This window comes from Podarcis tiliguerta, assembly GCF_965153285.1.
Source record: "Podarcis tiliguerta genome assembly, chromosome: 8".
NCBI lineage: Eukaryota > Metazoa > Chordata > Lepidosauria > Squamata > Lacertidae > Podarcis > Podarcis tiliguerta.
Window position 1 is genome coordinate 23,156,614 of NC_139541.1, and position 27,913 is coordinate 23,184,526.

The 27,913-nt window shown below is 45.6% G+C and overlaps 1 protein-coding gene across 1 annotated transcript; it reads right to left on the reverse strand.

Annotated features, from left to right (window-relative positions):
* Nucleotides 1-204: 204 nt before the first annotated feature.
* On the reverse strand, nucleotides 205-27,913 carry LRRC38 (leucine rich repeat containing 38). Its single transcript, XM_083452261.1, has 2 exons — nucleotides 26,474-27,913; nucleotides 205-3,551 (listed from the first exon to the last, which is right to left on the reverse strand). The coding sequence occupies exons 1-2, from the start codon at nucleotides 27,099-27,101 to the stop codon at nucleotides 3,301-3,303; spliced, it is 879 nt and encodes a 292-aa protein (XP_083308387.1). The 5' UTR covers nucleotides 27,102-27,913; the 3' UTR covers nucleotides 205-3,300.

Consider the following 27,913-nt stretch of genomic DNA (forward strand, 5'->3'; position numbering starts at 1 on the left):
TCCAGGTTTGCATTTTCGGTGCCAGTCCTCTTGTCTGCAGTACGAGAACAAATAACACTCAAGAGAGTAGCACTGAAGATATAGAAAGTGCTCATTATAGTTTGGAAGGCAAGGCTTCCAGTCCACATGAAATGGCTTCCATTTCCAAAGAGGCCTTCAGCCCCCAAACAAAATTAAACGTAAAGAAATAAGAGATGTATCATGTTGATAACAGATGGCCAAATTTATCATGATCACAATCATAACACACCAGGGAGTCCAAAAATAAAGGAAAAATAGTAAAGCAAAAATTAAAAAGAGAGAGATTTGGCTTTCCAACTCTTCTCTGGTTGTCCTAAAGTTATAACCCACCCACCCCGTTTTGCAAGATATTCTTTTAAGCTACAGATATATAGCATTTTCTAAATTACTAAAATAATTTCTTTTTTTAAAAAGTGTCCTTGCTGCAGTATTTTTTTAAAAAAAACCACAAGCAAACAATTACAACTTAATGAAACATAACTTGTAATAAAATCTGTTTCAAAGTATTTCTTCTGTGAACAGAGACATAGATCTCCTCCATGGATGACATACAGTCGAAATTTGTCTCTCTGTATGTTTACCGAGTTTTACTTTATTTTCTGTCGTCATCATCCTAGTTTCATTTCTACCTCACTTTTCCTCCAAAGAGCTCAAGGTGACATACACAATTTCCCTCCCCCTGGTGTGAACCTCAGAACAACCCTTTGCAATTAGACTGAGAGGCAGTGAAACCGCCCAGTGGGCTTGAGGGTCAAATAAGGATGTGAACCCTGGTCTCCCTGGTCCTGGTGCAATACTCTAACCATTGCATCTTGAGACATGATCTCTTTTGTTGGGTGGTTAGTTTGGGATGCTGGACGGCTTCTGCATTTCCTGACAGTGTGACCACTTCGCAATGCCTTCTCAGCCAAGAAAACTGACCGGGTTAAGCTCAGGCCAGCTCCCATCCCTCAGCCTAACCTATCTCTCAGGGTTGTTGTGATGATAAAGTGGGTCAGGTGAGAATGGTGCGCCCCATCTTGAGCTCCTGGGAGGAAAGGTGGGGGCATGAATGCAATCAATCAACAACGTTACGAGGAAGAGCAGGATGGAAACGTTCTAAATAAATATAATAAATTTTCATTTTGAACTGTTGGAGTATCTCATGGAGTTAAGGATTCCTTTACTTGATTTGCCCTCCTTTCCTCCCCTCCTGAACTCTCATTTAGCTAGGAGAATTCCCTGTTTATGAAACTGAACCATGCACAGTTCTCTTCAGCTTTATACATTACTTATTCACAATGCTGTCCAGGGTTGTAAAGACTGCAGAGAGAATAATTGGGTGCACTCTTCCCACCTTAGATCAAATCTATGCTGCCAGGTGCCATAAGAAAGCGGCAGAGATAGCGCGGGATAATACGCACCCCGGAAATGATCTCTTTCAGCTTCTGCCTTCTGGAAGAAGGTATAGGGTTATAAAGGCCAGGACTAGCCGCCTGAAAAACAGTTCCTACGCAAATGCAATTCTGGTTCTAAATGCAGCATAAGGGGTCTCTGTAGTATAGTGTATTTTAAAATGGGGTTTTAGAGATTTAGGGGTTTTTGAATGTTTTCTGTAGTTTTTCAGTTTCATTGTTCTGCATGGGACAATGACAATAAAGATAACGTATCATATCGTATTGTGTGCATTGACCGTATTAATTTTTTAAAAATACTAGTCCCTCCCCCCACAAGAAACTATGTTGATGTGACCGTGACCCTTCTCGTGTGGCATTTTACTGAGGCAGACATGCAAACGGATCTCATCGGTGCTGAATGTACAATCATATCAGGGATGCTTTTTCTCTGCTGTGTTTTATCATTAATGATACAAAGGGTATGGAGGATCAGAATACTACGGCAAATGGCACCTGCACAGTGCTATGACTATGATTCAGAAAGAGGAGTTTTTTTAAAAAAAAAGCAGAGCCACAGAGGCTCTTGGTGTATTCAGGCCACATTCATGTTAAGCTATCATACCTCCCTCCAAAGAATTCTGGGAGCTGTAGTTCATTAACTGTGCTGAGGGTCATTAGGGGAACCCTGTTCTCCTCCCAGAGCTACAATTTCCAGAGTTCCCTGTGAAGAGGGATTGATTTAGTGGGCTTATTCCACACTTCCTCTTCCTCTTGTCCCACTGCTTCCCCCTGGGGGGAACAACTCTTTAGTGCTCAATCGGAGCAAACAGCAATTCAGGTTTTCTCTGGATTGACATTTGCTCCGATTGAGCAGTAAAGAGCAGGCTTTCCCTTGGAAAGGGATGGGGCAAGAGGAAAACCACTCAGACCCATGCCTAGAAAGTGTGGTTCAAGCAGAAAACTACTCAGACCCGTGCTTTTTGGGTACAGGACAAGCAGAAGTGCAGACGAGCCCCAGGCCCAGCAAGACTTTCTGTTGTTTGTCCAAATGCATCCCAAATGTGATCTTGCTGCAAGCAAGAGGTCGGGTGCCCCAAAACCAAGAAAACATGCTTTTCCTTTCTGTGATTCTGCAGGGTCAGCAGAGCTTAATGTTTCCTCAGACACCAAGGGATGAAACACTTTGATACACATGTAAATTTTGAAACAGGTGGAGGAAATAAACTTCATGAGAACAATGATGCAGGTATCCATAAGAAGGCTTCCTTCCATACCAGGAACACACTGTGATTTACAGTGCAGCTGGGCTAATAATGTTTTACTTCTCTTCCTTGCTGCTCATCTGTTAATCGAAATAACTCTGCTATCTGAAATTGCATCTCACATAATCATAGAATGATAGAAACTCAGAGCTAGAGGATCCTTTGAAGGTCATCAGGGCTAACTGTTTGATGCAGGAAATCCAGAACTGGAACATCTCCAACAGATGGCTGTTTTTATTCCTTTAAAAACATTGTGGAAAAACCTAAAATAAAGACTATTAAAAAATAAAACCCAGAGAGAGAGAGAGAGAGAGAGAGAGAGAGAGAGAGAGAGGCCAGAACGAAATCCTAGCCTTCTCCAATATTGGCGATCTCTGATCTTCTTTATTTTCTTCCCTCCTAGTAAATCTATTTTAAGATTAATTTTAAACTCTGGATTGGATCAAGAGACCTAACCAGGAAAGGTTCCATAAATTTAAAGCATTTCCCAGGGATATATAAATGGGGAAATACCATTGAGACTTTGATAGGAGTACTGAGCCCTTAGATATTTGTTTAGTTGCGATGCACTTTTAAATGGTTCTTGTCTCTTCCTACCCTGGTCTTTGGACTTATTCCGTGACACGCCAAGAGAAGGGGGTTCAGTCATCATCATCTTCATCTTCATCATCATCCTTACTGGGTGCACATCTTTGGAAGCAGTTCACAATCAGTGCCAAAACGAAGCTTGACACGATAGCAGCGATGGAGACGGCGACGCCAGAGAAGATTATGATTATAAGGTCTGTGAGTGACAAACTAAATTTGCAGTCCCTGAAACTGGCCTCTGATAATTCACTGAGAAAGACGGTGATTTCTTCCACAGGGACAGTACACTGGATTTCATCGAGACCTGCACGGAGAGAGAGAGGGAAGAAGGAGAATTTTTTTTCCAAAAAAAGTAGCAATATTATTATTTATCCAGTTATAAATGTGACTCTTCCATGCAAAATGAAGCATGGCAGCTCATTCAAGGAAGGCAAAGATTTTTGATGGAAAGATGAAATCATCCATATAGCAATACAGAAATATAACTTTTGTAAGCATATCCAATCCATTTAGCATGTTTGTAAATTGGGCTTTATTTTATTTTGGTTTTTTGGTTTTCGTTTTTTTAGTTCAGTGTGAAGGCCAAATAACGAGGCAAATCAAGTTGATCTGGGAGACTTCCGTACCCCCACCCCTTGAGATGAAGTGCCGTGACAATACCCCTGCAATTGGATCAGTCCCCACCCAAACCTCTAGAATCATAGAGTTGGAAGGGACCTTGACGATCATCTAGTCCAGCCCACTGCAATGCAGGAATAGGCAGCTTTCCCATACAGGGATCAAACCTGCAACCTCGGCATAATTGGTACATCGCTCTAGCCAACTGAGCTATGCAACCTCTAAACCTCCTGCCACTCTTCCACTCTCATTTTTCTCTCTGTAAAGAACAACTCTACAATTTCCTCTATATATCTATGTTTCTCTAGGACAGTCGTGTCCAAACTTTTTTCAAAGAGGGCCAGATTTGATGAAGTGAAGGGCCATGGGGGCCAACCAAAGTTGTTGAGCTTCTTTTAGGATTTTACCCCAGGAAATAAACTGCAACAGAAACTGGATAAAACCAATTGACAGGCCGGATTAGGTCCCCAAAACAGACTTTGGATATGCCTGCTCTAGGAGCTCATATGCGCTTCTGCTTCTCCCATTACTTCCCCCTGAGAAGATCTGTTGTTTACCACTGAATTGAAACAAACGCCAATCCATTTTTTAGTTTCCAGGCACAGAAGTGGAAGTGTGGACGATCACTTAATCCATGGGCCTTGCAAGAAATGAGGCTGTCCAAAGTGTTGCCTGTGGAGCACTGAACAACTCTGGATTTTTTTATTTTTAAGGAACAGCAGTAGAGGATTGTGTTGTTGTTGTTAAAACTGTCAGAGCCCATAGAATATGTTGGATCTCTGATCTTCTTCCCTGCCACCACAAGTTACATAGGTCCCAAGGTTTTATTTCTTTTAAGAAGAAGCTGCATGCTTTAAATACACTTTCAATTTATTGTTTTGGAAGTGACATTAGGGCTCATCTAGACTTCCACATGTCCTGCTCATTTCTCCTGGGAAAACCTGATCTTTGCTACTGAATCGGAGCAAAAGTAAATAGAGTTTTACATGGATTGGTGCTGATAAAGTGTGCGACAAGCAGAAAACTGCTCAGATTCATGCTTTCTAGGCACAGGAGAAACGGGAGAGTGGGTGAGCCCAAGTAAGTGTGCCTAGGATCACAGGCTAAAGCAACCCTTGTGTTTAAAAAGACTAGGAGGCACACACACACACACACACAGAGAGAGAGAGAGAGAGAGAGAGAGAGAGAGAGAGAGAGATGAGCATTTAATTAGAGATTTAACCAGAAGTGAATCATTGCAGCATATTGCAGATTAAAATGAACAGGAAGACCGGAGTTACAGCAGAGAGGAGACGGATCACTCTGAGATTAATCGTAGAACAGGAGACAGGAGGCCTGGAAAAAATCCAGTTCCCTGCGGAGAGGGCAGAAATTCACCCAGATCAGGGAGCGGCATGCAATCCCCAGGGTCAATGCTCAATCCATGTGCAAGCCTCTCCCCTTGCGAGTGAAGAGACAGATTGGGGGCAAGAGCTACTTTGCAATATGAAATTGCCCAGCTGGTGATGCTCAGCCTTATCCCAAACCCAGTGCTATCCTTCCCCTCTCTGGATTCTTCTTTAGCTTCCATTGCAACCAAAGCCAGAGAAGGATTCCTTGGACCCATCCTGCCCACTTTTCTGACAGAGATAGGGTGGTCGTGTGCCATCTACTATATATTTTGGGAAATGGTTTGTATGTTCTCTCTATGTTTCTCTGCCTCTAGAGATATCGCCACCCAACTTGGCATGAGGATTCCCAAGGTGGGGCAGTGGTCTTTGTTGGTGTTTCTGGGCACTATTTTCAATCAAGACGGTTGGTACTAGGTCTGTCTGCCATTTTCAATGCCCATAATGGGCAGTGAATCACAACAGAATAGCAGCTAGACTCCCAAATTGCAGTTGTGCTCCCCTGACAATGAAAGAGAGAAACCAATTGATGAGAACACTTTGCTTAGGGACCATTCAAACCCTGATGATGATGATGATGATGATGATGATTACTACTAGTAGTAGTACTTCTTCTTTGGAGGTCTTTAAGCAGAGGCTTGACAACCATATGTCAGGAGTGCTCTGATGGTGTTTCCTGCTTGGCAGGTGGTTGGACTCGATGGCCCTTGTGGTCTCTTCCAACTCTATGATTCTATGATTCTATGATTCTACTACTACTACTACTACTACTACTACTATTATGGAGAGCCAGTGTGGTGTGGAGGTTAGAGTGTTTCACTAGGACCTTGGAGACCAGAAGTCCAAATCTCCTCTCAGCCATGAAGCTTGGGGTCCAGTCACTGTCTCTCAGCCTAACCAACCTCACAGATGGGGAGAACCATGGGTACAACCTTGAGCAAATTGGAGGAAAAGTTGGATAAAACGAAATGCATAAAATAGTTATTCCACTTGGTGACTAAATAGGATGGTGAGCAGTTTGGAAAGTGTAAAAAATCAGTTGCTCAAACATTAAAATATAAGCACTCACAACTGAAAGAAAATGAAAACAACACAGAGGTGTAAACAAGAGAGCCAGGATGAATCCTAATCATAAAATTGTAGAGTTGAAAGGGACCCTGGGGGGTCATTTAGTCCAAACCCCAGCACTGCAGGAATCATGACTGACAGATGACCATCCAACCTCTCTCTGCTTGAAAACCTCCAATGAAGGTCTACAACCTTCTGAGGGAGCTGCTCCACTGCTCAATAGCTCCTACTTTCATAAAGTTCTTCCTAATGTTTGGTCCTTTCTTGCGTGTGATCAGGGGGATGCCTCTGTAAACAGGTGTGTCTTCAGAAGCTGGTAGAATTCCAATACCAATGGGGCCTCTTGTATCTGAGAAGGGAGTGCACTCCATTGCATTGGTGCTACCAGGAGAAAAGCCTGCCTCTGTGTAACCACAAGCTGATGATCATCATTTCAAAACAAGACCAACCAGGTTCCCTTTGTCGATCCCAGAGTCCTTACCAAGCAACAGAGGGGAGGTCTGCCTTTGTTTAAGGCTTTGTATGTAAGTAAAAAGACCTTGATACAGGCTCAGTGTCTTATCAGTCAACCATTGCAAGTCTCTCAATGTTGCTGTGATATGTGACTGGTATAGACCCTCCAAGGGACAATCCCAGATTTGCAGAAGCCATCCCAGTTTCTGATTTGATCCCAGAATGTCCCTCTTAGGATGTCCCTATTTTCATCGGAGAAATGCTGGAGGGTATGAAATTATCCCACCCCCTAAGCCATCAGAGACATCACCTTGCCAACAAAGGTCCATATAGTTAAAGCTATGGTTTTCCCAGTAGTGATGTATGGAAGTGAGAGCTGGACCATAAAGAAGGCTGATTGCCAAAGAACTGATGCTTTTGAATTCTGGTGCTGGAGGAGACTCTTGAGAGTCCCATGGACTGCAAGAAGATCAAACCTATCCATTCTGAAGGAAATCAGCCCTGAGTGCTCACTGGAAGGACAGATCCTGAAGCTGAGGCTTCAATACTTTGGCCACCTCGTGAGAAGAGAAGACTCCCTGGAAAAGACCCTGATGTTGGGAAAGATTGATGGCACAAGGAGAAGAGGACGACAGAGGACGAGATGGTTGGACAGTGTTCTCAAAGCTACCAGCATGAGTTTGACCAAACTACAGGAGGCAGTGGAAGACAGGAGTGCCTGGCGTGCTCTGGTCCATGGGGTCACAAAGAGTCAGACATGACTAAACGACTAAACAACAACAAAGCCATCTGAAGGCAGCCTTGTATAGCAAAGTTTTAAAATATTTAATGTTTTTATATATGTTGGAAGCTGCCCAGAGTGGCTAGGGCATCCTAGTCAGATGGGCAGGGTATAAATAATAAAATTGTTGTTGTTGTTGTTGAAGAATAAAGGTAAAGGTAAAGGGACCCCTGACCATTAGGTCCAGTCGTGGCCAACTCTGGGGTTGCGGCGCTCATCTCGCTTTATTGGCTGAGGGAGCCGGCATACAGCTTCCAGGTCATGTGGCCAGCATGAGTAAGCTGCTTCTGGCGTACCAGAGCAGTGCATGGAAACACCGTTTACCTTCCTGCTGAAGTGGTACCTATTTATCTACTTGCACTCTGACGTGCTTTCGAACTGCTAGGTTGGCAGGAGCAGAGCAGAGACTGAGCAATGGGAGCTCACCCCGTTGCGGGGATTAGAACCACCAAACTTCTGATCGGCAAGTCCTAGGCTCTGTGGTTTAACCCACAGTGCCACCCGTGTCCCCCCGCCATCCATCCCTATTTTCATCAGAGAAATGTTGGAGTGATATTAGCTGGTAATATTAGCTAGCAAAACCAAGGATTGAATGAGGGATCTTCTGCCTATAGAGCATCTCCTCTGGCACTGATCGCCTTTCCTGGTTGCGCAGAGCATCCTATGGTAGCAGGAGTGGTGTCAGACCTCATGCTCTTGCCCGATTCCAAGGACAACCAGAGGGATCAGAGGAACATAAGGCAGATGCTGCCTCAGCTTAGCCGCCTGCTTTGCTGACAGATGCTGCTGGAGTTTATTGGGGTTTCAGCTTCGCTCTTCCTATCTGCAGAAATAATCAAATTGGCACATTGCCTCCGGAGGCCCATTGCCCCTGCCATTGACGGGAAGCTAAGGAAAGAGCTTCTATTGGGTGCATTCCCAGCAGAGGAGCGGACTTGCCCCCTCTATTGAGGGGGCCCAAGTCGTGTGACTTGCTGACGTGGCGCACATGACATTGACACTCAATATTGTGGGGGCCCAGCGCTCTTCTTATGATGGGGCGTGGGGCAAATTGTCTCTGCCCCCCTAGCTGGCATGCCTGCTTCCTGACACACCTTGGGAGTAACAGAATGTGAAGTAATCTGGCCTCCATTCCAAGTAGTGATGGGTGGGAGATTTGGTTCAGCTTGCACTTAAAGCCAAACTTACCTAATTCACACTTTCTGAAACAATACAGGAACCAAACCACAGCCATCCTTTGAAATTCACACTTCTCCAAATTTTGCAATGCAATTCTCCAGTCAAGTAATGAATACACTAGGGCAGAGGCAGAGCTAGCTGCTCTGTGCACCCAGGGGCGGGACGAGCATCCCAGGGGGCGGGGCAAGCATCCCAGGGGGCGCCACCCACAGTGAGCATCCTAGGGGATGAGAAACCTATGCAGGATGGAGCAAGCAGGCCATGGCAGGCTGCTTCCTGGGTGAGGTGGGGTAGGGTGAGCCACGCCACTTTGCCAGCAGCCTTCCTCCCTTCCCGCTTCTTTTTGACAGCTCTGGGGAGGCTCCCCCCCCCCACAGGAAGCAGCCCGGAAGCAGGGGGCAATGGCGTGCTGCCCACCTGCAACTCCCAAGCCTCCCCCGAAATGTCAAAATAAAGGGGGAAGGGGGGAAGGCCGCCAGCAAGGCGGCTCAGCTCCGCCTCTTCCCCTGACAGCTCGGGTTAGGCTTGGGAGTCGCGGGTGGGCAGTGCGCCGAATGTCACCCCCCTCAGTGAGGGCACCCGGGGCGGACTGCCCCCACCGCCTCCCCTTCCTCCACCCCTGCACTAGGGTAAAGCATGCATATAAATGCAAATGTTTGTGAAAATATAGAAGTCCTCCCCCCCCCCCAAAAAAAACCACCCCTGTGGTTTTAGACTGGCCCTCACACAACCCATATCTAGGCCCCAAACCAATTCGGGAGCCTTGCACAGTGTTTAATTAGAGCTTAATAACCATTTAAAGGTATTAAAGGTATTTTAAGCCCCTTCAACATACATTTAAAGCATGTGATTTATCCCAATGAGTGCTGGGATCAGTGGCTTCCCTCCCACAGAATTACAATTTCCAGCACCCTTAACAGACTACAGATCACAGGATTCTATGGGGTAAGTCATGTGCTTTAAATATGCATCAAATGGGCTTTAATTGCATCGTGTGGATCTTCCCTCTCTAGTTAAACATGTGGTTTGGAAGGGGCCTGTCTCTCTCTCTCCCCTTGCCCTCTCACCTTGCCATCAGACACCCACTCATGTGTGTGTGTGTGTTAAATTAATACTTTTTCAGTGCATTGGTTCAACTTAAGAAAGAAGCCCAGTTATTCCAAAATCCAGCGAGTGATTCAGCCGAGCATTTCAGAACCATTCCTGGTGGTGGAGGTCACATACTTCTTTCATTTTTTTTTTCCAATTAGCTGCATGCATTTGGGTGTCCTACCTCCTGGAATTTTGGCATCACCCCCAGTCCCAGCCTCAAATTTCAAACAGTTGCAGTTTGTATTGCAACTCTAAGCAAAGGTCCTGAAAATCTAATTACAAGGAATTTTGGTACTGGCTAAGTAAAGCATCTGGGACATGAAGTTTCAGCCACTGCAGAGACACCGGGATTTGGGAGACCCTTTGAAGTGAAGCCACACTATCCTGGAGTTAATAATGTCGTTTCCTGGCTGGACAGACTCACAAAACATTACATGGGACAGAATGTCGCCCGCTTTCCAAATTGATGGGGGCCGGTTCTCCAAGGGAAGAAGCAAAGACTTCCTCTTTCCTTTAGAGCCAACACAAGGGCAGAAAGCTAAGGATGGAAACTGCAGGAGGGGAAGGTTTGCCACTGCTTGGCCACTGTGAGAACAGGATGCTGGACCAGAGGGGCCTGATCCGGCAGGCCCGTCTTGCATTCTTAAGTATGCTTCATTTTCCTCCTCCAAACTGCTATCAGGATTTTAGAGTTGCAAACGCACCAGGATGGTTTCTGAAGTGATTACATTGTTCTGCTTTTCTTTTCTTTTTATTTCTTTCTCCGGAGACCCCCAAAATACAAAAACCTGTATTTCCCCTAGATGCACAACAAGTTAGTATAAAACTTTGAAACAGGTCTTAAGAATTTGTAAACGAAACGAAGTGCCTGCAGAAACAAAGTCCAGTCTGGAGAGATTCACAAATCAATCCCTTTACTGAAGTGCAGTGGTACCTCGGGTTACATACGCTTCAGGTTACAGACTCCGCTAACCCAGAAATAGAGCCTCAGGTTAAGAACTTTGCTTCAGGATGAGAACAGAAATCGTGCTCCGGCAGCGCGGCAGCAGCAGGAGGCCCCATTAGCTAAAGTGGTGCTTCAGGTTAAGAACAGTTTCAGTTTAAGAGCGGACCTCCAGAACGAATTAAGTACTTAACCCGAGGTACCACTGTATTACCTTAAAAGGGGGGGGGCAGTACAGTGAAAGTTGCAGTCAACTAAGTCCTACTCAAAGTAAACTCATTGAATTAACAAACCATATGTCAGGGCTTCTTTAGCTGTGATTCCTGAATAGCAGGGGATTTGATGAACTGCATAATTCTATGATTCTGTCTTTGTGCTTTGTGGGAGAAAGAGGAGGCAGAGAGCTGCCCCCTTTCCTCACTCCCTGACCAAACCCAAGATTAAACATATGGTACTGGGGTGGGGAGGTCTCAGCTCTTTCTCCCTTTCCCCAACAACATGAGCATGCGAACAATCAGTTATGCTGTTTCCTGCTGCTCCAGAGGGGCGGGGGACCCAAACAAATGGATTCAAATTACAAGATAGAAGATTGCGAATAATTTTCTGATAGTTAAGAGCTGTTGGATAGTGGAACAGACTACAGTGGTACCCTTGGTTCTCAAACTTAATTCATTCCGGAAGTCTGTTCCAAAACCAAAGTGTTGCAAAACCAAGGCACACTTTCCCATAGGAAGTAATGCAAAACAGATTGATCTGTTCCAGACTTTTAAAAACACTCACTGAAACAGCAATTTAACATGAATTTTACTCTCTAACAAGACCATTGATCCATAAAATGAAAGCAATAATCAATGTACTGTACTATAAAATAAATAAGACACTATTGTAGATGATAAAAAATTTTTTAAAAAAATTCTTACTTACACTGATGATAGTCACTGTTTGGATGGGGGGGCTTTTATCCATTTCCACAGTCACATAATCAATCAATCAGTAGCTGAACTGGGTTCCACACAGACACAAAAGCAAATTAACCGAAAAAGCCTCAAAAACAAAAGCGCCAAATACAGTGGTACCTCGGTTCTCAAACTTAATCCGTTCCAGAAGTCTGTTTGACTTCCAAAATGTTCAGAAACCAAGGCGCAGCATCTGATTGGTGCAGGGATCCCAGAAACAATAGCCGACAGCTGCACCAGATGTTTGGCTTCCGAAAAACATTCGAAAGCCGGAACACCTTCTTCCAGGTTTTCGGTGTTTGAGAACCAAGGTACCACTGTACCTCAGAAGGTGATGGACTCTCTATCAATGGTTTTCAAACAGCAGATGGATTGCCATCTGCCAGGGATTCTCTAGCTGCGATTCTTGCATTGCATGGGGTTGGCCTAGATGACCGTTGGCGGCCCCTTCCCACTCTACAATTCTGTGATTCTATCAATTCAGTGCTCTTATCTAGTCAGCCCCAGAGTTTGAGGGCCACTCTAGATTGGGGGTACCCATGAACAGTCCTACCAGTGGCCCCAACTGCAGGGAGCCCTGGGGACCCGGGCATCCACAATCTTTGGTCGCTCCAATTCGCCACTGCTGCCCTGTATTCCCACCACCCCTGCCACATGCCATCCCACTGCTACCCTGCTGCTGATACCCCCCCCCCCTCGCTTTCCACCTCACCATGAAATAGCATATGCCTTGGGGCCTCTGAGGCCCTGCGGTGGAAGCACAGGTCCCAGAAGTGCAGGCCCAGACCAGTTTTTTTAAAAATGGCACTTGCACGCCCACACGCAGCGCAATGTCATGGCATCATGTCACCCACAGTCAAGAGTCCAAGTTGGTGCCCCTGAGTCCTACAGCAACCCCTTGTTTTGCCTCAAGCACACCTTTAACTGGCCCATCCAAAATGGCTCCACAAACCAAATGGGGAGGCCTAGTGGATCTCATTAGGTCTCCTGCGCCACTGAACACTTTGCAAACAAAATAAATACTGGGGGTGGGGATTTTTGTTTTTGTGACTATGTTATATAACTTTGTGTTTTCGTATTGTGAACCGCCCTATGGTTCTTGGATGAAGAGCGGTATAGAAATCTAATCTAAAAATACGTGCACAAATAAAAATAAACAGCTTGCAGGTCTGTCAGCTCACTTGCACCCACAAACTCCGCATCACACATTGTGCACATCGGTGAAAAAAAGCGCAGGAAAAGCAACCTTCATTTATTTCTCTCTCTTTTTTAAAAAAAAATGTGAGGGATATATAATCCGCTTTTTGAGGAAGCCCTCTACAAAGAGGCTTTGCGACACATGTTACAAATCCCAGTCCAGCTCACTTAGAAATGCAGCCAACGGTAATGATAAAATCCAAAGCATACAAGAGCGATCGTATTTCCCTGCAATAAGCACCACAAGCAGGAAAACTTTCTTTAGCTCAAGGGCCACATTCTTTTTTGGAAACACCTCCAAGGGCCACATGCCAGTGGTGGGATTAGGCCAAAGGCCAAATTGGGTGGAGTGATGGCAACTCGCAGCCTCTTCTCTACCCTCTGTTCAGGCAAGGAAGAAGCCTGTTGAGAACATTTGACACAGGAAAGTACTGAAATCTCCTTCATTGGAGGTTTATAACAGCAGTTGCATCACCTCTAACATTTCACTGGTGAAAAAAGGGACATCCTATTACTATCCCCCTTCCATGAAAGTAGGGACATCCTACTCTACCCCCTCCAACATTTCTCAGGTGAAAAATAAAAAGGTAAAGGTAAAGGTACCCCTGCCCGTACGGGCCAGTCTTGACAGACTCTAGGGTTGTGCACCCATCTCACTCAGAGAGGCCGGGGGCCAGCGCTGTCCGAAGACACTTCCGGGTCACGTGGCCAGCGTGACATCGCTGCTCTGGCGAGCCAGAGCCGCACACGGAAACGCCGTTTACCTTCCCGCTATAAAGTGGTCCCTATTTATCTACTTGCACCCGAGAGTGCTTTCGAACTGCTAGGTTGGCAGGCGCTGGGACTGAACAACGGGAGCACACCCCACCGCGGGGATTCGAACCGCCGACCTTTTGATCGGCAAGCCCTAGGCGCTGAGGCTTTAACCCACAGTGCCACCCGCATCCCTCAGGTGAAAAATAGGGATGTCCTATTACCATCCCCTCCATTTCTCAGGACATCCTATTCCATCCCCTCCAATGAAAATAGGGACAGCTTATTCTATCCCCTCCAACATTTCTCCAGCGAAAAGAAGGATGTCCTATTCCATATCCTCCAACATTTCTTCAGTAGAAATAGGGGCATCCAAAAGTGGGAGCTTCTGGAATCAAATCAGAAACCAAGATGGCTTCTGTGATTCTGGGACTGTCGCTAGGAATCAGAACACTTGGGGGGGGGGTGTCTGAAGTTGGATGGCCATCTGTCAGGCCAAGTTGGATGATTCCTGCATCCAACTCTACAGTTTTATGATTCTATGACATTAGAAGAATGCACAAATAACACTTCTAAATAGGGCTGGAACAGCTGACCATATGGACCATGATAGCAGGGTCATGGTGTGGCGTCACAGTGATGGAAACAAATGACCGCCATCTTGTCCCAGGGCCTCACCAAAGCTTCTACTAGCTCTGCGTCCCATAGAACTACGGCCTTCCAAAAGAGAGTTTTGGAAGCTATGGACAGCCCTGCCAACATTGGGTGGGCGACACAGTGTTCAGCGTCCTTCAAACAAGGCCGCAAAAAAAAAAAAAAGCGAGGGGAGGAGATTTGCACAGCACAAGCATGTGACTGTGCCCTCTGGGCTGAAATCATTAGATAATGTGCAACCCAGGACCAAAATAATAGAAGTGACCTATCTGTAATGCTCTCGCCACTTGTGTGTTCGTTTACAGGAGGGTTTCCTGCCCCAAAAGGGCAGCGCTTCAGAAAACCTGGAGGGCACCGACTCAGCTTGAACTTTAATTGGCAACAGCTAAGATTGGAAGTGCAAATTCCTGTCCTATAAAGAACAGGGTTTCTTTAGAAGAAGGAAAAGGGAGAAGGGGCATGGGCAAAGTGCACTTTCTTCACATTCCTGAATTGCCTTTCTAGAGAAACTGAAATTTGTGAGGAATGGAAAGCAGAGCAAAGCAAGCGAAAGGAAAGATAAGCATGGAACTGGTGGGGGTGGGAAAGACCACTGATCTTTACTTCTGTGTAAGGGGCAGGACTTGGGTGTGATCTGCTCGCTGAATCTGGCTGAGCCTTCCACAAACTGCTGCCTCCACCAAAACCCCACATTGATGCCTCCTGCATTTCTGCTGAAGGCATTGGAGCCCAGGGGACTGAGGAACATGGGGATTTCAGAAGCGGCCTTATACTGAGTCAGATCTTTTCTCCATCTCGCTGGCAGCAGCTTTCCGGGGTTTCAAAAAGGGGGCTGTCTCAGCCCTACTTGGAGATGTCAAGGATGGAACCTGGGACCTTCTGAATTCAGATTGGATGCTCTACTCAGAGGAGTGGTGTTTTCCCTTAAAAATAAAGCAAGATTTCACTCTTCATTGTTCTAACTGAGGAGATTTTTAAAAAGGAGCTGAAGAACCACCTTTTACTGAGTCACCAAGCTAGTCTGTCTATCTCAGTAATGAACTGAAGGTCTCCAGGATCTTCAGGCTAAGGTCCCTTACCTAGCTTGTAGCCACTGGCAACCCTCTCCTCCATGAAACTTGCCCAATCCTCTTTCAAGCCATCTGCGTTGACGGCCATTGCTGCCTCCTGTGGAAGAGAGTTCTGTAGATTTATATGCTGCATGTTTTAGTATTTTAACTTCTGCATGTACTGTTAAAAAAAAGAAATCTTGGTTTTCTGCCTCTAGTCAAAGGGAGTTCTGTAGTTTATATGCTGCATGTTTTAATATTTTGACTTCTGCATGTTTTAAAGTACTGTTGTAAAAAAAAATCTTGGTTTTCTTGTTTTATCTTTTTGAAAAACCACTTTGAGGTGTGTTTTTTAATCAAGTGGTGTGCTTTCTTTACAAAATAAAGAACAAATTAACCACTATCCTGACTCTTCCAACATTCAGCTTCCTTGGATGAGAGAGAGATAGTTCAATCAGTTCAGCATGCATCTCTTCCTCTCAGGGTTGTGGGTTCGAGCCCCACGGTGGGCAAAATATTCCTGCATTGCAGGGGGTTGAGGTAGATGACCCTCGTGGTCCCTTCCAACTCCACAATTCTGTGATACTATGATTCTATTCTAGAATGTCCATGAGCTCTAGTGCTATGAGAAAGGGAGAAGAATATTTCTCTAGCCCCTCTCTCCTTGCATGCATAATTTTTTAAACTTCTATCATGTTGCCTCTTAAGGGCTTGTCTGCACTATTGCATGTCCCATGTCTGAGCCAGCTCCCCCTTGCACCTCTCCTTTCTCAAAGAAAACCTGCTCTTGAGTGATAAATCGAGCAAATGCCAATCCGGAAAAATCCCAAATTGCCATCCGTCCCGATTGAGTCCACGAGGAAGTGTGGACAAGCCCTTACTCACCCTTACTAAAAAAATCCCAAATGCTTCAACCTTTCTTTCTTCAACCTTGCTCCATCCATTTGATCTGTAGCCATTTATGGACAAACCTAGGCACCTCTGCTAGCAGTTTACAAACGAAATGCATCCTGCTTAGTGCTTTCATGGCTGTAGTTTTGCCTGCAGTGACTATCTCCTTCCTCCAGCCCCACCATCTGGGATATATTTGGTTATGTAGCAATAAAGACCTGAATTCTTGAGCGGGAGATGAAGCGGCTCTCAAATCCTGCCTGCAGCTACCTGAACAAGGAAACATGGAAAGCACACATCAAAACTAAGTGCCTAACAGAAGACAACCCAGGAACCTGTGCTTTGACAGCTAAATGGAGCAGATGAATGTCTTGGGGGGGAGGGGGATGACCGTGATTTTCTCGTCTTTAGTGGGTGTGTTTGAGGTTTGTGCATTTTCAGAATGCAGCATGTGTGTGTGAGAGAGAGTGTTTATTGAAGGCTGGATTTGGGGGGCTCCCAAATGCCTGCAAAGGTAGCGTGTCAACCCAGGGTATACCTTAGCCAGGATTGTCAAGATGGCATCTGCTGGGACCAGTGTGACCACCAGCACTTCCTATGGCGCCTGGAAAAGGTCTTGGTATATATGTCCACTCAAAAACCCACAAAGTTCAGACCTTTGATGATATTCCTCCTGCCCAAATTCCATCCAGCTATAACTGAGGACTGGAAGGATGCCTTGACCTTTACACTGACCGTGTGGTATAAAAAGACTCTGGAGAAGCTAACTAATGAGCTGAAAGCCACCAAGGGCTTTGCTGCACCACAAGATTAAGTGGCCATATCTGGCGCGGTGGGGTGGAGATCTTTATTTACATACAGGAGGTACTCTGAAAGACCACTTAACCATTTTTCCACCTGTTTTCTGCAAGTCGTGTCCTCCATCATGTTGTGGTGAGATCGCCATAAACTGCCTCCCTGTTGTGGGGTGGGACCATTTGGATGGTAACAACTCCCCATTGGTTGCCCCTCTGTTGCTGGGGCAGAATTATGGCAGGTTGGGATGGCTATTGGCTGCTGAGGGGCTATTTAAGCTGCTGTACATCTCTGGAGAGTTTCTCTTTCTTGCAACGTGCAGCGGATCACCCGTCCTCCTCTCCCTTTATTTAGGGGTGTTCTTTTGGCCTTGCTATGCCTGTCTAGGGGTCATCTGTTTTGGAGCAGGGGCCCGGTAGGAATTTTGCCATTTGGCTGATTGGCTGGTGCCACTTGGTTTTTGCCTACCGTGTTGCAAATTGCCACAACTTTGTAAGGTTGGTGGTTAGACATTTGGTTCAATGTTTTGAGGAGGGGACATGGTTGGCTGTGCCTGCCCCTCCATTGCTGCTGCTAAGGAATTCCATTAAAGGAATACAGGGGCTTGCCTTGCTTTTGTCCGAAAACCCTGTCAGGGCCACATCAGAGCCTCTGAGAGCATCTGGGGTGAGCTGTGAGATTGAAGCCAGCTTCTCGCTCCCCTAGGATGCTTTCCCTTACTGACATTTGGTGGTGCTCAGTATCAGTCCTGCTCCTGCCACCGTGCAGGTTCAGGTGGTCTGGAACCAATGCCTAAGCAACCACCCACATGATGTAATCAATAAAGTTGTGGCCAAAATTAATGCCAAAACCCTTAAACTAAAATCTGTGTCTATTGTGTCTTTACAGTGGTACCTCGGGTTATAGGCACTTCAGGTTACAGACGCTTCAGGTTACAGAAATAGTACCTCAGGTTAAGAACTTTGCTTCAGGACGAGAACAGAAATCGTGCGGCGGCGGGGGAAGGCCTCATTAGCTAAAGTGGTGCTTCAGGTTAAGAACAGTTTCAGGTTAAGAACGGACCTCCAGAACAAATTAAGTTCTTAACCTGAGGTACCACTGCATTTTGGGGGTGGTTTCGGGGGGTCTTCACACGCAATTGCAATTTCACAGAATTCAAATTTTAATACAATTTGTATTGCAATTTGAAGTTACGAGATTGCAATTAAAGTCAATATGGATACTCAGTGAGACAGGTGCCCCAGCCTCCCATCTTCAGCCACAGACACACAGGCATGCCAGGTCTGTTCTTGTACCCAAGAAATTGCTTTCGCGACATGCAGATAAATTACCGAGGGCAAGCCCAGCACTTCAGCCCAGCCATATTTATTTAAGTGGTTTGTAGAGGTGACCATTTAAAGCCTTTTATGGGAATGTCTTGAGTCGCCGCAAGAGTGACCTTGTTTACTAATGGCTGATGCATTTTTAACATTACTTTTAATTAGAGTTTAAGTAGTCCTCGAAGTGTGACAGCGGTGTCTCCTTTCCCTCATCCTTGACCTTCTTTCGCTTATCTCTCCCCACCACCACCGTCACCACCATCTCTGCTGCCTTACAGTGCCTTGGGAGACATTTTCTTTCCAGGTAAGGAAAAAAGAAAAGAAAAGACTCTCTCGTAGCACCACAGCTGAGTCCATCAAATGAAGGCTCTCCTCAGACACTTCGCCAATGAAGGGCTTGTTTGGGTGCCATGCTAATGGTTGCTCTGAGCCAAAGCCCTTGCTCCACAACACACGAAACACACATAGTGGAGACTAAGGATGGGCAAATCTGTACAGTCTGATTTCACACAGTTCCTCATTTTCCCCATAATCCTGTTTGGTTTCCCGGGTTCACACATCAGTTAGTTTGCGAATTATTATTATCCCTGTGAAAATTCATCAGCATTTTGGTGCGAATTTCTCCTGATATACATTCTTGTATATGGTGCATATTTGTCTAATATACGCAGTTGTGCAAAGCAATTGCCTGTAACATAATGCAGTTGTGTATGTTGTTTTCCCGAGTACAGTCGTACCTTGGTTTTCGAACAGCTTAGTTCTCGAATGTTCTGGCTCCCGAACGCCACAAACCTGGAAGTGACTGTTCCAGTTTGAGAACTATTTTTGGAAGCCAAACGACCAACAGGGCTTCTGCAGCTTCCAATTGGCTGCAGGAGCTTTCTTCAGCCAATCAGAAGCTGCACTTTGGTTTCCGAATGTTTTGGAAATCTTCCAAGGTACAACTGTACAGTGGTACCTCGGGGTGCGAGCGGGATCCATTCTGGAGCCCCGTTCGCATCCCAAAGTGAATGTAACCTGTGTCCGCGCGTCTGCGCATGCATGGGTCACGTTTCGGTGCTTCTGCGCATGCACATGATGTCATTTTGATGGTCTGCGCATGTGCGCACAGCGAAATCCGGAATAACACGCTCTGTTACTTCCGGGTCGCCGCGGAGCGCAACCCGAAAATGCTTAACCCAAAGCGTATTCATCCCGAGGTATGACTGTAGGGCACATTTACCCTAGTAAATAAATGCAGCTCATAGAGGATAATGGGTGTATCTACATTCAAACTTTAAATGTTCTTTTTACATTTAAAAGTAAGAGGCTATCACCAAAAGGAAACATCAAAGATTATTTTGAGTGGGGGCTAATCTTTAATATAATAATAATAATAATAATAATAATAATAATAATAATAATAATAGTAATAATTTATTATTTATACCCCGCCCATCTGGCTGAGTTCCCCCAGCCACTCTGAGCGGCTCCCAATCGAGTATTGAAAACAGTACAGCATTAAATATTAAAAACTTCCCTAAACAGGGCTGCCTTCAGATGTCGTTTAAAAATAGGATAGTTGCTTATTTCCTTGACATCTGATGGGAGGGCATTCTCATATATATACGAGAGATCCATTATTTTTATAACACTGCCAGTGGTCTGGAAAAGCATTTGTGTTGAAATCTTATTCATTATCATTATCCTCTGAAGCGTTTAACACATATTTATGGTTCTGAACCTGGCTGGATAAATCCCACTCACAGCTGAATCCTAGCTGGGTGTTCGGACTAGACAAAAAATGATTCTCTGGTTCTGTGTTGGGCTGGGGAGTCAATGCATCCCTGCAGGGGGCAGAGAGCCACCTAGTGTGAACTTCTGTGCAAGAATAACAGCATTTTCCTCTACAGAGCATTGCTTCCCAGCAAACACACAGTTACAACTCCCTGGTTGCGTATGAAGGCTATTGGAAGGCACCCCAGCTCTGGGGCTGGGGGGGGGGCAGGAAATCCCGTATTAAAACACAATCGAACTAGACCAGATTGCTGGCATTTTTAGTTCTGCCAGACATCCTGCTCTCAGCTGCTGTTCTTCTTTGGGGAACTGAGCACAAAGAGGAGCAAATGGTTTCACACTGGAATGGATCTGCATCCCCCTTCAAAACATATTCCAAGAAGTCTTAAAAGAAAAAAAAATGGTGTTAGCATCCAGCCAAGGAACCATAATAATCTTATCCCCAAGTGGAATTAAGCTTAGGTATATGTAACAACATTTGCTGTGTCCTTGAAATACCCTCAAACTCATCCTTTTTTATTCTCACCTACTGTTAAAATTTGGATTGGGAGAGCCTCACAGCGGAGTATCAAGGGAATACTAATTCCAGAGAGATTACTTAATCTAATGTTCTTTCTGAGAGGAGAAAGGCGATTGGGGTTCCTGTTTCTGGTGGCATAAGAAAAGACCTGCTGCAGGATCAGGCCAGAGGCCTGTCTAGTCCAACATCCTGTTCTCACAGTGGCCAAACTAGATGCACCAATGGGAAGCCCACAAGTCACCACACAAACTTCCTAAGAGCTATTTCCTTGATAAAGAGGAGCTGTGGACATTTAGAAAACGGAACAACACCTTGGTGTGTTGGTGTGTGTCTGCCGTTTTCAAATACAAGAAGGAACAAAACATAACCGGGATGTGAATGGTTCTGAGAGTTGTTCTTATGGTGGTGGTTGTTCTGTCTGTCAAGGGTAAGAATGAGAGGAGACAGACTGATATCTAAGGAGAGAAAATCTAGAACGAATCGAATCAAAGACGGTGCTCCAAAATATAATATTCGTTGGGCAGCAGGGCTCATTACCAATTGAGACTGCGTCATTACCAGTTGAGACTGCGTTGCTGGAATCATTTAAGCTTGGTCAGATAAACATCGTAAGGTTAGATAGATGGTTTAGGTGACACAGGGCTGGATAAAGGGGAAAGAGACGGAGTCCAACAGCACCAGATCCCATCTGGTTTGCTCTGTGGACCAAACATGCAGATTCCCAGTGGCTGGTTTTTAGGTGCATAATGCCTCTTGACAACGGAAGGCAGAGCATAGCCATCCTGGTTAGTAGTCATTCATAGCCCCGTGATCTGCGATTTTATCTGCCCTGAGCCTTCCAAGTTTAGAAAGTTGAATTGCTTCATTCAGAAGTGTCCATGTGTCTTTCTAAAAATCATTTTTGAAATGTAGACATGAGTGATGGTGCTTATGTAGCCAAATTGGTGGGTGTGGTCGGGGGGGGGAAGTGGACAGAGCAGTGGCCGTAACTTATATTTTTCTAGGGTAGGCTATACATTTCAACCATACGAAAGTTGGGGGGTTCCCTTCCCATATACCTCTCTTCATCCTCCATTGATAAAGAAACATTATTCCAGTACTGGGAGAGAATTCAGGCAGGCAGAAGCACTTGGGAAGGGTGTGGATGAGAGAAGTGATCTGGAATATAAATTTCATCAGCATATTTTCCTTCCTTTAAAAGGCCCCATACAGATGTCAGCCCCAGGAGGTCCAGTAGTTTTCTAATTTGCAAGAACCAATGAGAGACTAGTGAATGCGGAAAGGCATTTCCATCATTTTCCCAGTTTCACTGAAGTCTGGAGATGAGGAGGAGGAAGTGTGTCACCAAAAATACAAGGATGAAAGATTGCATCTGCTGCATCAGTTTCTCACATTTCCAATTTCAATTTCATTTCTCCACATTTCCACATCAGTTTGTAATTATTATTATTTTTTAAAAAGACGTTCTCGTCAAAATTCACCAGCATTCCTGTGCAAATTTCTTCCAATATAAATCTTTTTTGTACGAAATTTTGTACACATTTTTGCAAAACCATTTTCCTCCGTATAATTCATTTTTGTATGTTATTTCCACTAATATATGCATTTTATACATACACACTTTTTAATGTATTTATCTTGGAGAACTGCATTTCAAAATTCGGAGAAGTGCAAATTCCAAAAGGCAGCTGTGCTTTGGCTTGAATCTTGCTTTAAGAAGTGTGGTAAGTTCACCTTTAAATGTGAACTGAATTGAATTTTTCCTTGATCCCTAACCAGAAACCTCTCACAAGCCACTGTCATTCAACATCTGGGGCAGGCAGGTGACAGTGTGCCTTCCATCAGTTTGGGTGGATCTACTGCAGGGAGAAGGAATGCGGGTGGCACTGTGGGTTAAACCACAGAGCCTAGGACTTGCCGATCAGAAGGTTGGCGGTTCGAATCCCCACGACGGGGTGAGCTCCCATTGCTCAGTCCCTGCTCCTGCCAACCTAGCAGTTCGAAAGTGCGTCAAAGTGCAAGTAGATAAATAGGTACTGCTCCGGCGAGAAGGTAAACGGCATTTCCGTGCGCTGCTCTGGTTCGCCAGAATGGCTTAGTCATGCTGGCCACATGACCCGGAAGCTGTACATCGGCTCTCTCGGCCAATAAAGCGAGATGAGCGCCGCAACCCCGGAGTCAGCCACGACTGGACCTAATGGTCAGGGGTCCCTTTACCTTTACCGCAGGGAGTACCAAATATTTTGGACCAGTGGCCAAAATTAGATTTTTGAGAAAGTGCTGCAGGTGGCAGTAGTGGTAGCATTACCCAAAATCGCTACCATTTGGGGGTGGTATGTGACATAGAACAAATTGATTGCCACTTCTAAACAGGCAGAAAAGGAGACAGAGCCACAAAATAGTGTGGGCATGGTCATTGGTCAGTGAGGAAAAGGCATCTACATCAGCTGCACCCAGGCGCACTCCTAGAGAGAAGCTCTTTGGAGCTTTCATAGGGTTGGCGTCATATCCTGGTATCCAAGAAAAAGTGGACATGGAACCCATGCATGTCCAGTGTAGGAGAGGCCAAGTCAATCGGAACAGGAATGGGGCAAGAAGAACAAACAATCACTTGTGCATTGTAGATTTTTGAGATCTTTTGAGGAGACCTTTTGCAGGCACCATAGAAGGTGCAGATGGCCACAGTGGGCACCATGTCAGTGACCCCGATCTGGTGACATTTAGGCTGCAAACCTATACTCACTGCCTTTGAAGTGAACCCCTTCCTTGTGCCTTGTGGTCCTGATCCTGATGATCACCCAACAATGATGCAATTTAAATTTTAAAAATGAAGCCCATTTCTTGCATTCACATAATTAATGTGCCCTGTTTAGGGAAGTTTTTTAATGACTGGTGCTTTAATGTATTTTTAAACTTCTGTTGGGAGCTGCCCAGAGTGGCTGGGGAAACCCAGACAGATGGGTGGTTTAGAAATAAATTATTATTATTATTATTATTATTATTATTATTATTATTACTACTACTAATGGAATTTACTTCTCTGTAGACGCGCATAGGATTGTACTGCTAAACAGGAGAAGTGTGATCTGCAAGCTATGCCTGAATTTAAAAGGAGACAGGTCCCTGAGTGATTATTATACTGTTAGAAAATCTGTGGAATGCTCTCCCCAGGGAAGTTCGCCTGGTGCCTTCACTGTACACCTTTAGGCACCAGGCAAAAACATTTACAACCAGACCTTTGCCTGACTTGATCTATGTCCTATACCCTGTTTAAAGATGCTGGCTCCTTGGGTTTTTTTTTTTAATTGGGTTGCCAGTTTTGTTTTGATTTTATGTATTTTATATTTTATGTGAACCGCCCTGAGACCTTCGGGTATAGGGTGGAATAATGATAATAATAATAATAATAATAATAATAATAATAATAATAATAATAGAAAATGAACGTGGAAGTCACAGCCTGCATCATCTTCCTCAACCTGGTGCCCTCCAGATAACTCTTCTGAATGATGTTGATTGGAGTCATACCCTAACATATCTGAAAGGCACAAGGTTCAGGAAGGCTGGTCTACAATTAGCCATTGTGTGTGAGAGAAAGACAGTGTGTTTGTGTGTGTGTGTGTGTGTGTGTGTGTGTACGCACGCATGCACGCACACACGCACACACATACAATAGGGGCTGCACCCCTGCTTGCTCCACTCACCACAGTGGTGTAGTGTGGGGGGTGCAGGGGGGCCGGCCGCACCGGGTGCAACATCTGGGGGTTAGGGTTAGGGGGCGCAAATCCACAGGTTAGGGGGCGCAAATCCACGGGTTAGGGGGCGCAAATTACTTGCCTTGCCCCGGGTGCTGACAACCCACGCTACGCCACTGACTCACCAACCCCTTGCCATCCCTCCACCCTTTACTCTCAGGAGCTTCCCTTTCACACCCCATGCAATTACTAAGTTTTCCTTTGCCTCTTGAGTTTATAAATCCAGCATTGTGACAAGGCACTACAAATCCTCCAATGGGGCTGTGATGACAGACTTAATATTTTCAATGTATACAGAAATACATGCATAGAGGGTCGTTGTTTTTTCAGGGTTGAATTTTAAAAAACATCCACGAAATCTTCCCAAAAGGAAAAATGGGGACATGGGATTCTCCTAGGGAGAAGTAGCAGGAATCAGAAACTATCCCTGCTAGGAAAAAAAAATATCCCGTAGAATACTATAGAAATACTATAGTATACTATAGAAACAATTGGAGCTTATCACTTTGGAATTCTACCTAAAATGGAAACAGAAGCAGAAATTGCCAGTTTTCATTTAATTGTCCCTTGATAACCAATAATGATGGGTTAGTCACTTTTGTTGCTTCAAGTGTGCAGGTGATATACTTTTATGTTCCCCCAACACTATTGTATTTGCATTGCATTTCCTTTGCACTGAAATGTCTGGGATGGAATAGCATGACGGTACTATGTAAATTACATCACAGACGATGTTGAAATGAATGGTAATTTTTGCAGTAAACGAACTGCAGCAGAATGGAAACAGTGCTGCATGGATGAATTCAGGGAAGAATAGAAAATGTTGCCTCCTTACATCTCTAAGGGAACCCAGCACCCATGGAGCATTACAGGGGGGACTGGAGTCCATGGCCTAATTGTAGCTCTTAACATACTGAAGCCAGGCGAGTGTCTATATAGGAGCAGGTGCTTCAGAAAAGGGGGGAGAGAGAGATGCAATGCTAGATGCTCTGGCAGTGCTTTGTTAAAAGCTCTCTGATGGCCTGGGGGAGAGGCCGGCTTGCTGTGTCATAAGGCTTTGTCCTCCATCAGCTGATCCAAAGTGGCAGAAAGATCTGGTGTAGTTCTAGAGATGTGGAAACTGCTGAACTACACACACACACACCAATTCTTACAGTTCTTTCACTGGAGCAGCAAACCTGCCTCTGATATCACTTCAGGCAAAAAATGCAGTGACAAATCAAGTTATTGTTTTCCAAACTATCCACACCACTCCAATCCACTTGGAACTTCTAGTTGTCAGGAAATTGTGGTACTTGACCCAGCCTAGCAATTCAGTGGTGCACCCCCTGTTTCTATTAACTCATGGAACCCATCCCCCCACTTACACTTGATTTGGAGAATTAATGTGCCCTTCCCTGACAAATGGGATGCACAATTGCATATGATGGTGATGATTCAAAATGGATAAATACGCAGAAACTATTGAAGTGCCTCTAGACAACTTCACACGATTTGCAAAATCCATGTTATCTACAAAAGCTGGAGTATGGGGAGGGGGGGGGGTCACAACGAATATGTCGCTTTTTAATTAAATAACCTAAAAGAATCTCCCCTGCTGTTCCATGCGTGAACTGAAGTAGCACAAATAAAGTGGATATTCCCAGCACATTGTCACAAACCATTCAGTATTCAGAGGGCTTATTGCATGTGGCGGCGCTCCTTATTTATGTATACAGCCTCCAAGAGTCTCTATTCTGCGTTATCCTATTTGACAAGGCCCCCTGTCTCCCTATGTAGTTAAAGAGTGTAAGAAGCTCTCATTATTAGGAGTTCTTAATTGCATGCAGGAGGAGTCCCCCCCCTCCCTCCTGCCAGTGGAGAAACTCACCATCAACCTGCCTTAGACGGCATAGATTTTGCTCTCACGGAATCAACAGACCCAAGAAAGAGACCATCTGTCCGCGAAGAACAGCCTGTACACAGACAGGAAGACAGACAAAACAAGACAAAGCTGGGTGGCAGGCAGCATGCCCTGGGAAGCTTTGGAAAAGATTTACCTTTCTGGAGCTTGGGCGCATTAGCCTCCAGCCAGCTGAAGAGGCTGGCAAAGTCACAATCGCAAAGCCAAGGGTTGCCCTCCAAGCGGATGGTCCGGAGGTTGGGCAACGCATCAAAGGTGGCCACATTCAACGTCTGCAAGTTGTTGTCGTTCAGCTCCAGGACCTGGAGCTGCTTCAGGCTCTCGAATGCGGCCTCGTCCACCTCGGCCAGGTTATTGTTCCCCAGGCTCAGCTTGATCAACTTCTCCGCCGACTTGAAGATGCCGGCATCCAGCTGCGTCAAGTTGTTGTAGCTCAAATCCAAGTAGACCAGCTTGCTGGAGCTGCTGAAGGTGCCGTCCTGCAGGGTGGCGATGGAGTTATTCCTGAAGTCCAGGTAGACCAGGTCACTGTAGAAGATGAAGAAGTCTCCCGGGATCTCCTGGATGTTGTTGTCAGCGATGAGAAGTTTCCGCACGTCCAGCGGGAAGGGGCTGGGGACTCGGGGAAGCCCTTGGTCCCGGCAGTCGATGGTGTGGTAGTCCATGCAGCTACAGACGGAGGGGCAGAGGTGCCCCGAGGGTAAGAAGAGCAGGCAGAGAAAGAGCAAAGGAGGTAGGCAGCAGAGCGGGGGACATGGCCACATCGTCAGGCACAAGCCAAGTGGGGGGAAGCTCCTGCTGCTAGGAGAACGGCATTTTTCGTCGCCGCCGCTGTTCAGTAGCAGTACCCGTGTGTTGAAGAGATGGAGCGTGCGTGCGTGGCTTGGAAGTGTGTTGTTTTATCCGAGAGATCACATATCGTAGATCAGATAGCAGCAGGCTAAAGAGGAGGCGGGGAAGAGAGAGAAAGAGAGAGAGAGAGGGAGACTAGTGGAGAGGGGGGAGGAGGAGATGAACGAGAGGATTTGTGCAGGCAGGGGAATGAGAGTACCATCGAATGGAGGGGGGAATGAAAGGCGACCGAGCAAACGGATGAGCCTCTTAAGGGTTCAGCGCTAAAGGAAATGAGGGTTTTGCTGCCAAAAAAAGGCCTTGTCAGCAGCAACAGGGTTTCCAATAAGGGAGCGGATAATAAAAACGAGGCTGGCTGTGTCTGTCATTGAATGTATTTTTGAACACATTGGCTGACGCTGCAAAGGCAGAAGGAGGCAGAGGGCAGGGCCGGACGTGGCGTTATTGCTCCTCAGTGCCTCTTTCTCCATCCCTGTGTGTTCCACATTGAATGTAGGCTCTTGCAGGGGAGTTTTGTTAAGGGCTCCCCTTTGGAAAGGGAAAGCTGCCCCTCCCCACAAAAGCTGATCTCTCTCTCCCCATTAAGAAGGAGATGATGTAGGGCTTAATTTGTGCCTCTGTAAACGCCATGCTAGTTCACAGCAAGGCCGCTTTTATGGGGCTGTCCTTGGAGACTCTTCAGAAACCACTGCAGGAAGTTGTGGCGATGCACCCAGTGAGAGAA

Bases quoted from the DNA above. Each gene is read 5' to 3' on its own strand.
- LRRC38 (XM_083452261.1), bottom strand. From the start codon at position 27,101: ATGTGGCCATGTCCCCCGCTCTGCTGCCTACCTCCTTTGCTCTTTCTC. The intron at 3,552-26,473 runs GTAAATCTTTTC...CTCTCCGTGCAG, and splicing joins TGCGCCCAAGCTCCAGAAAG to GTCTCGATGAAATCCAGTGT.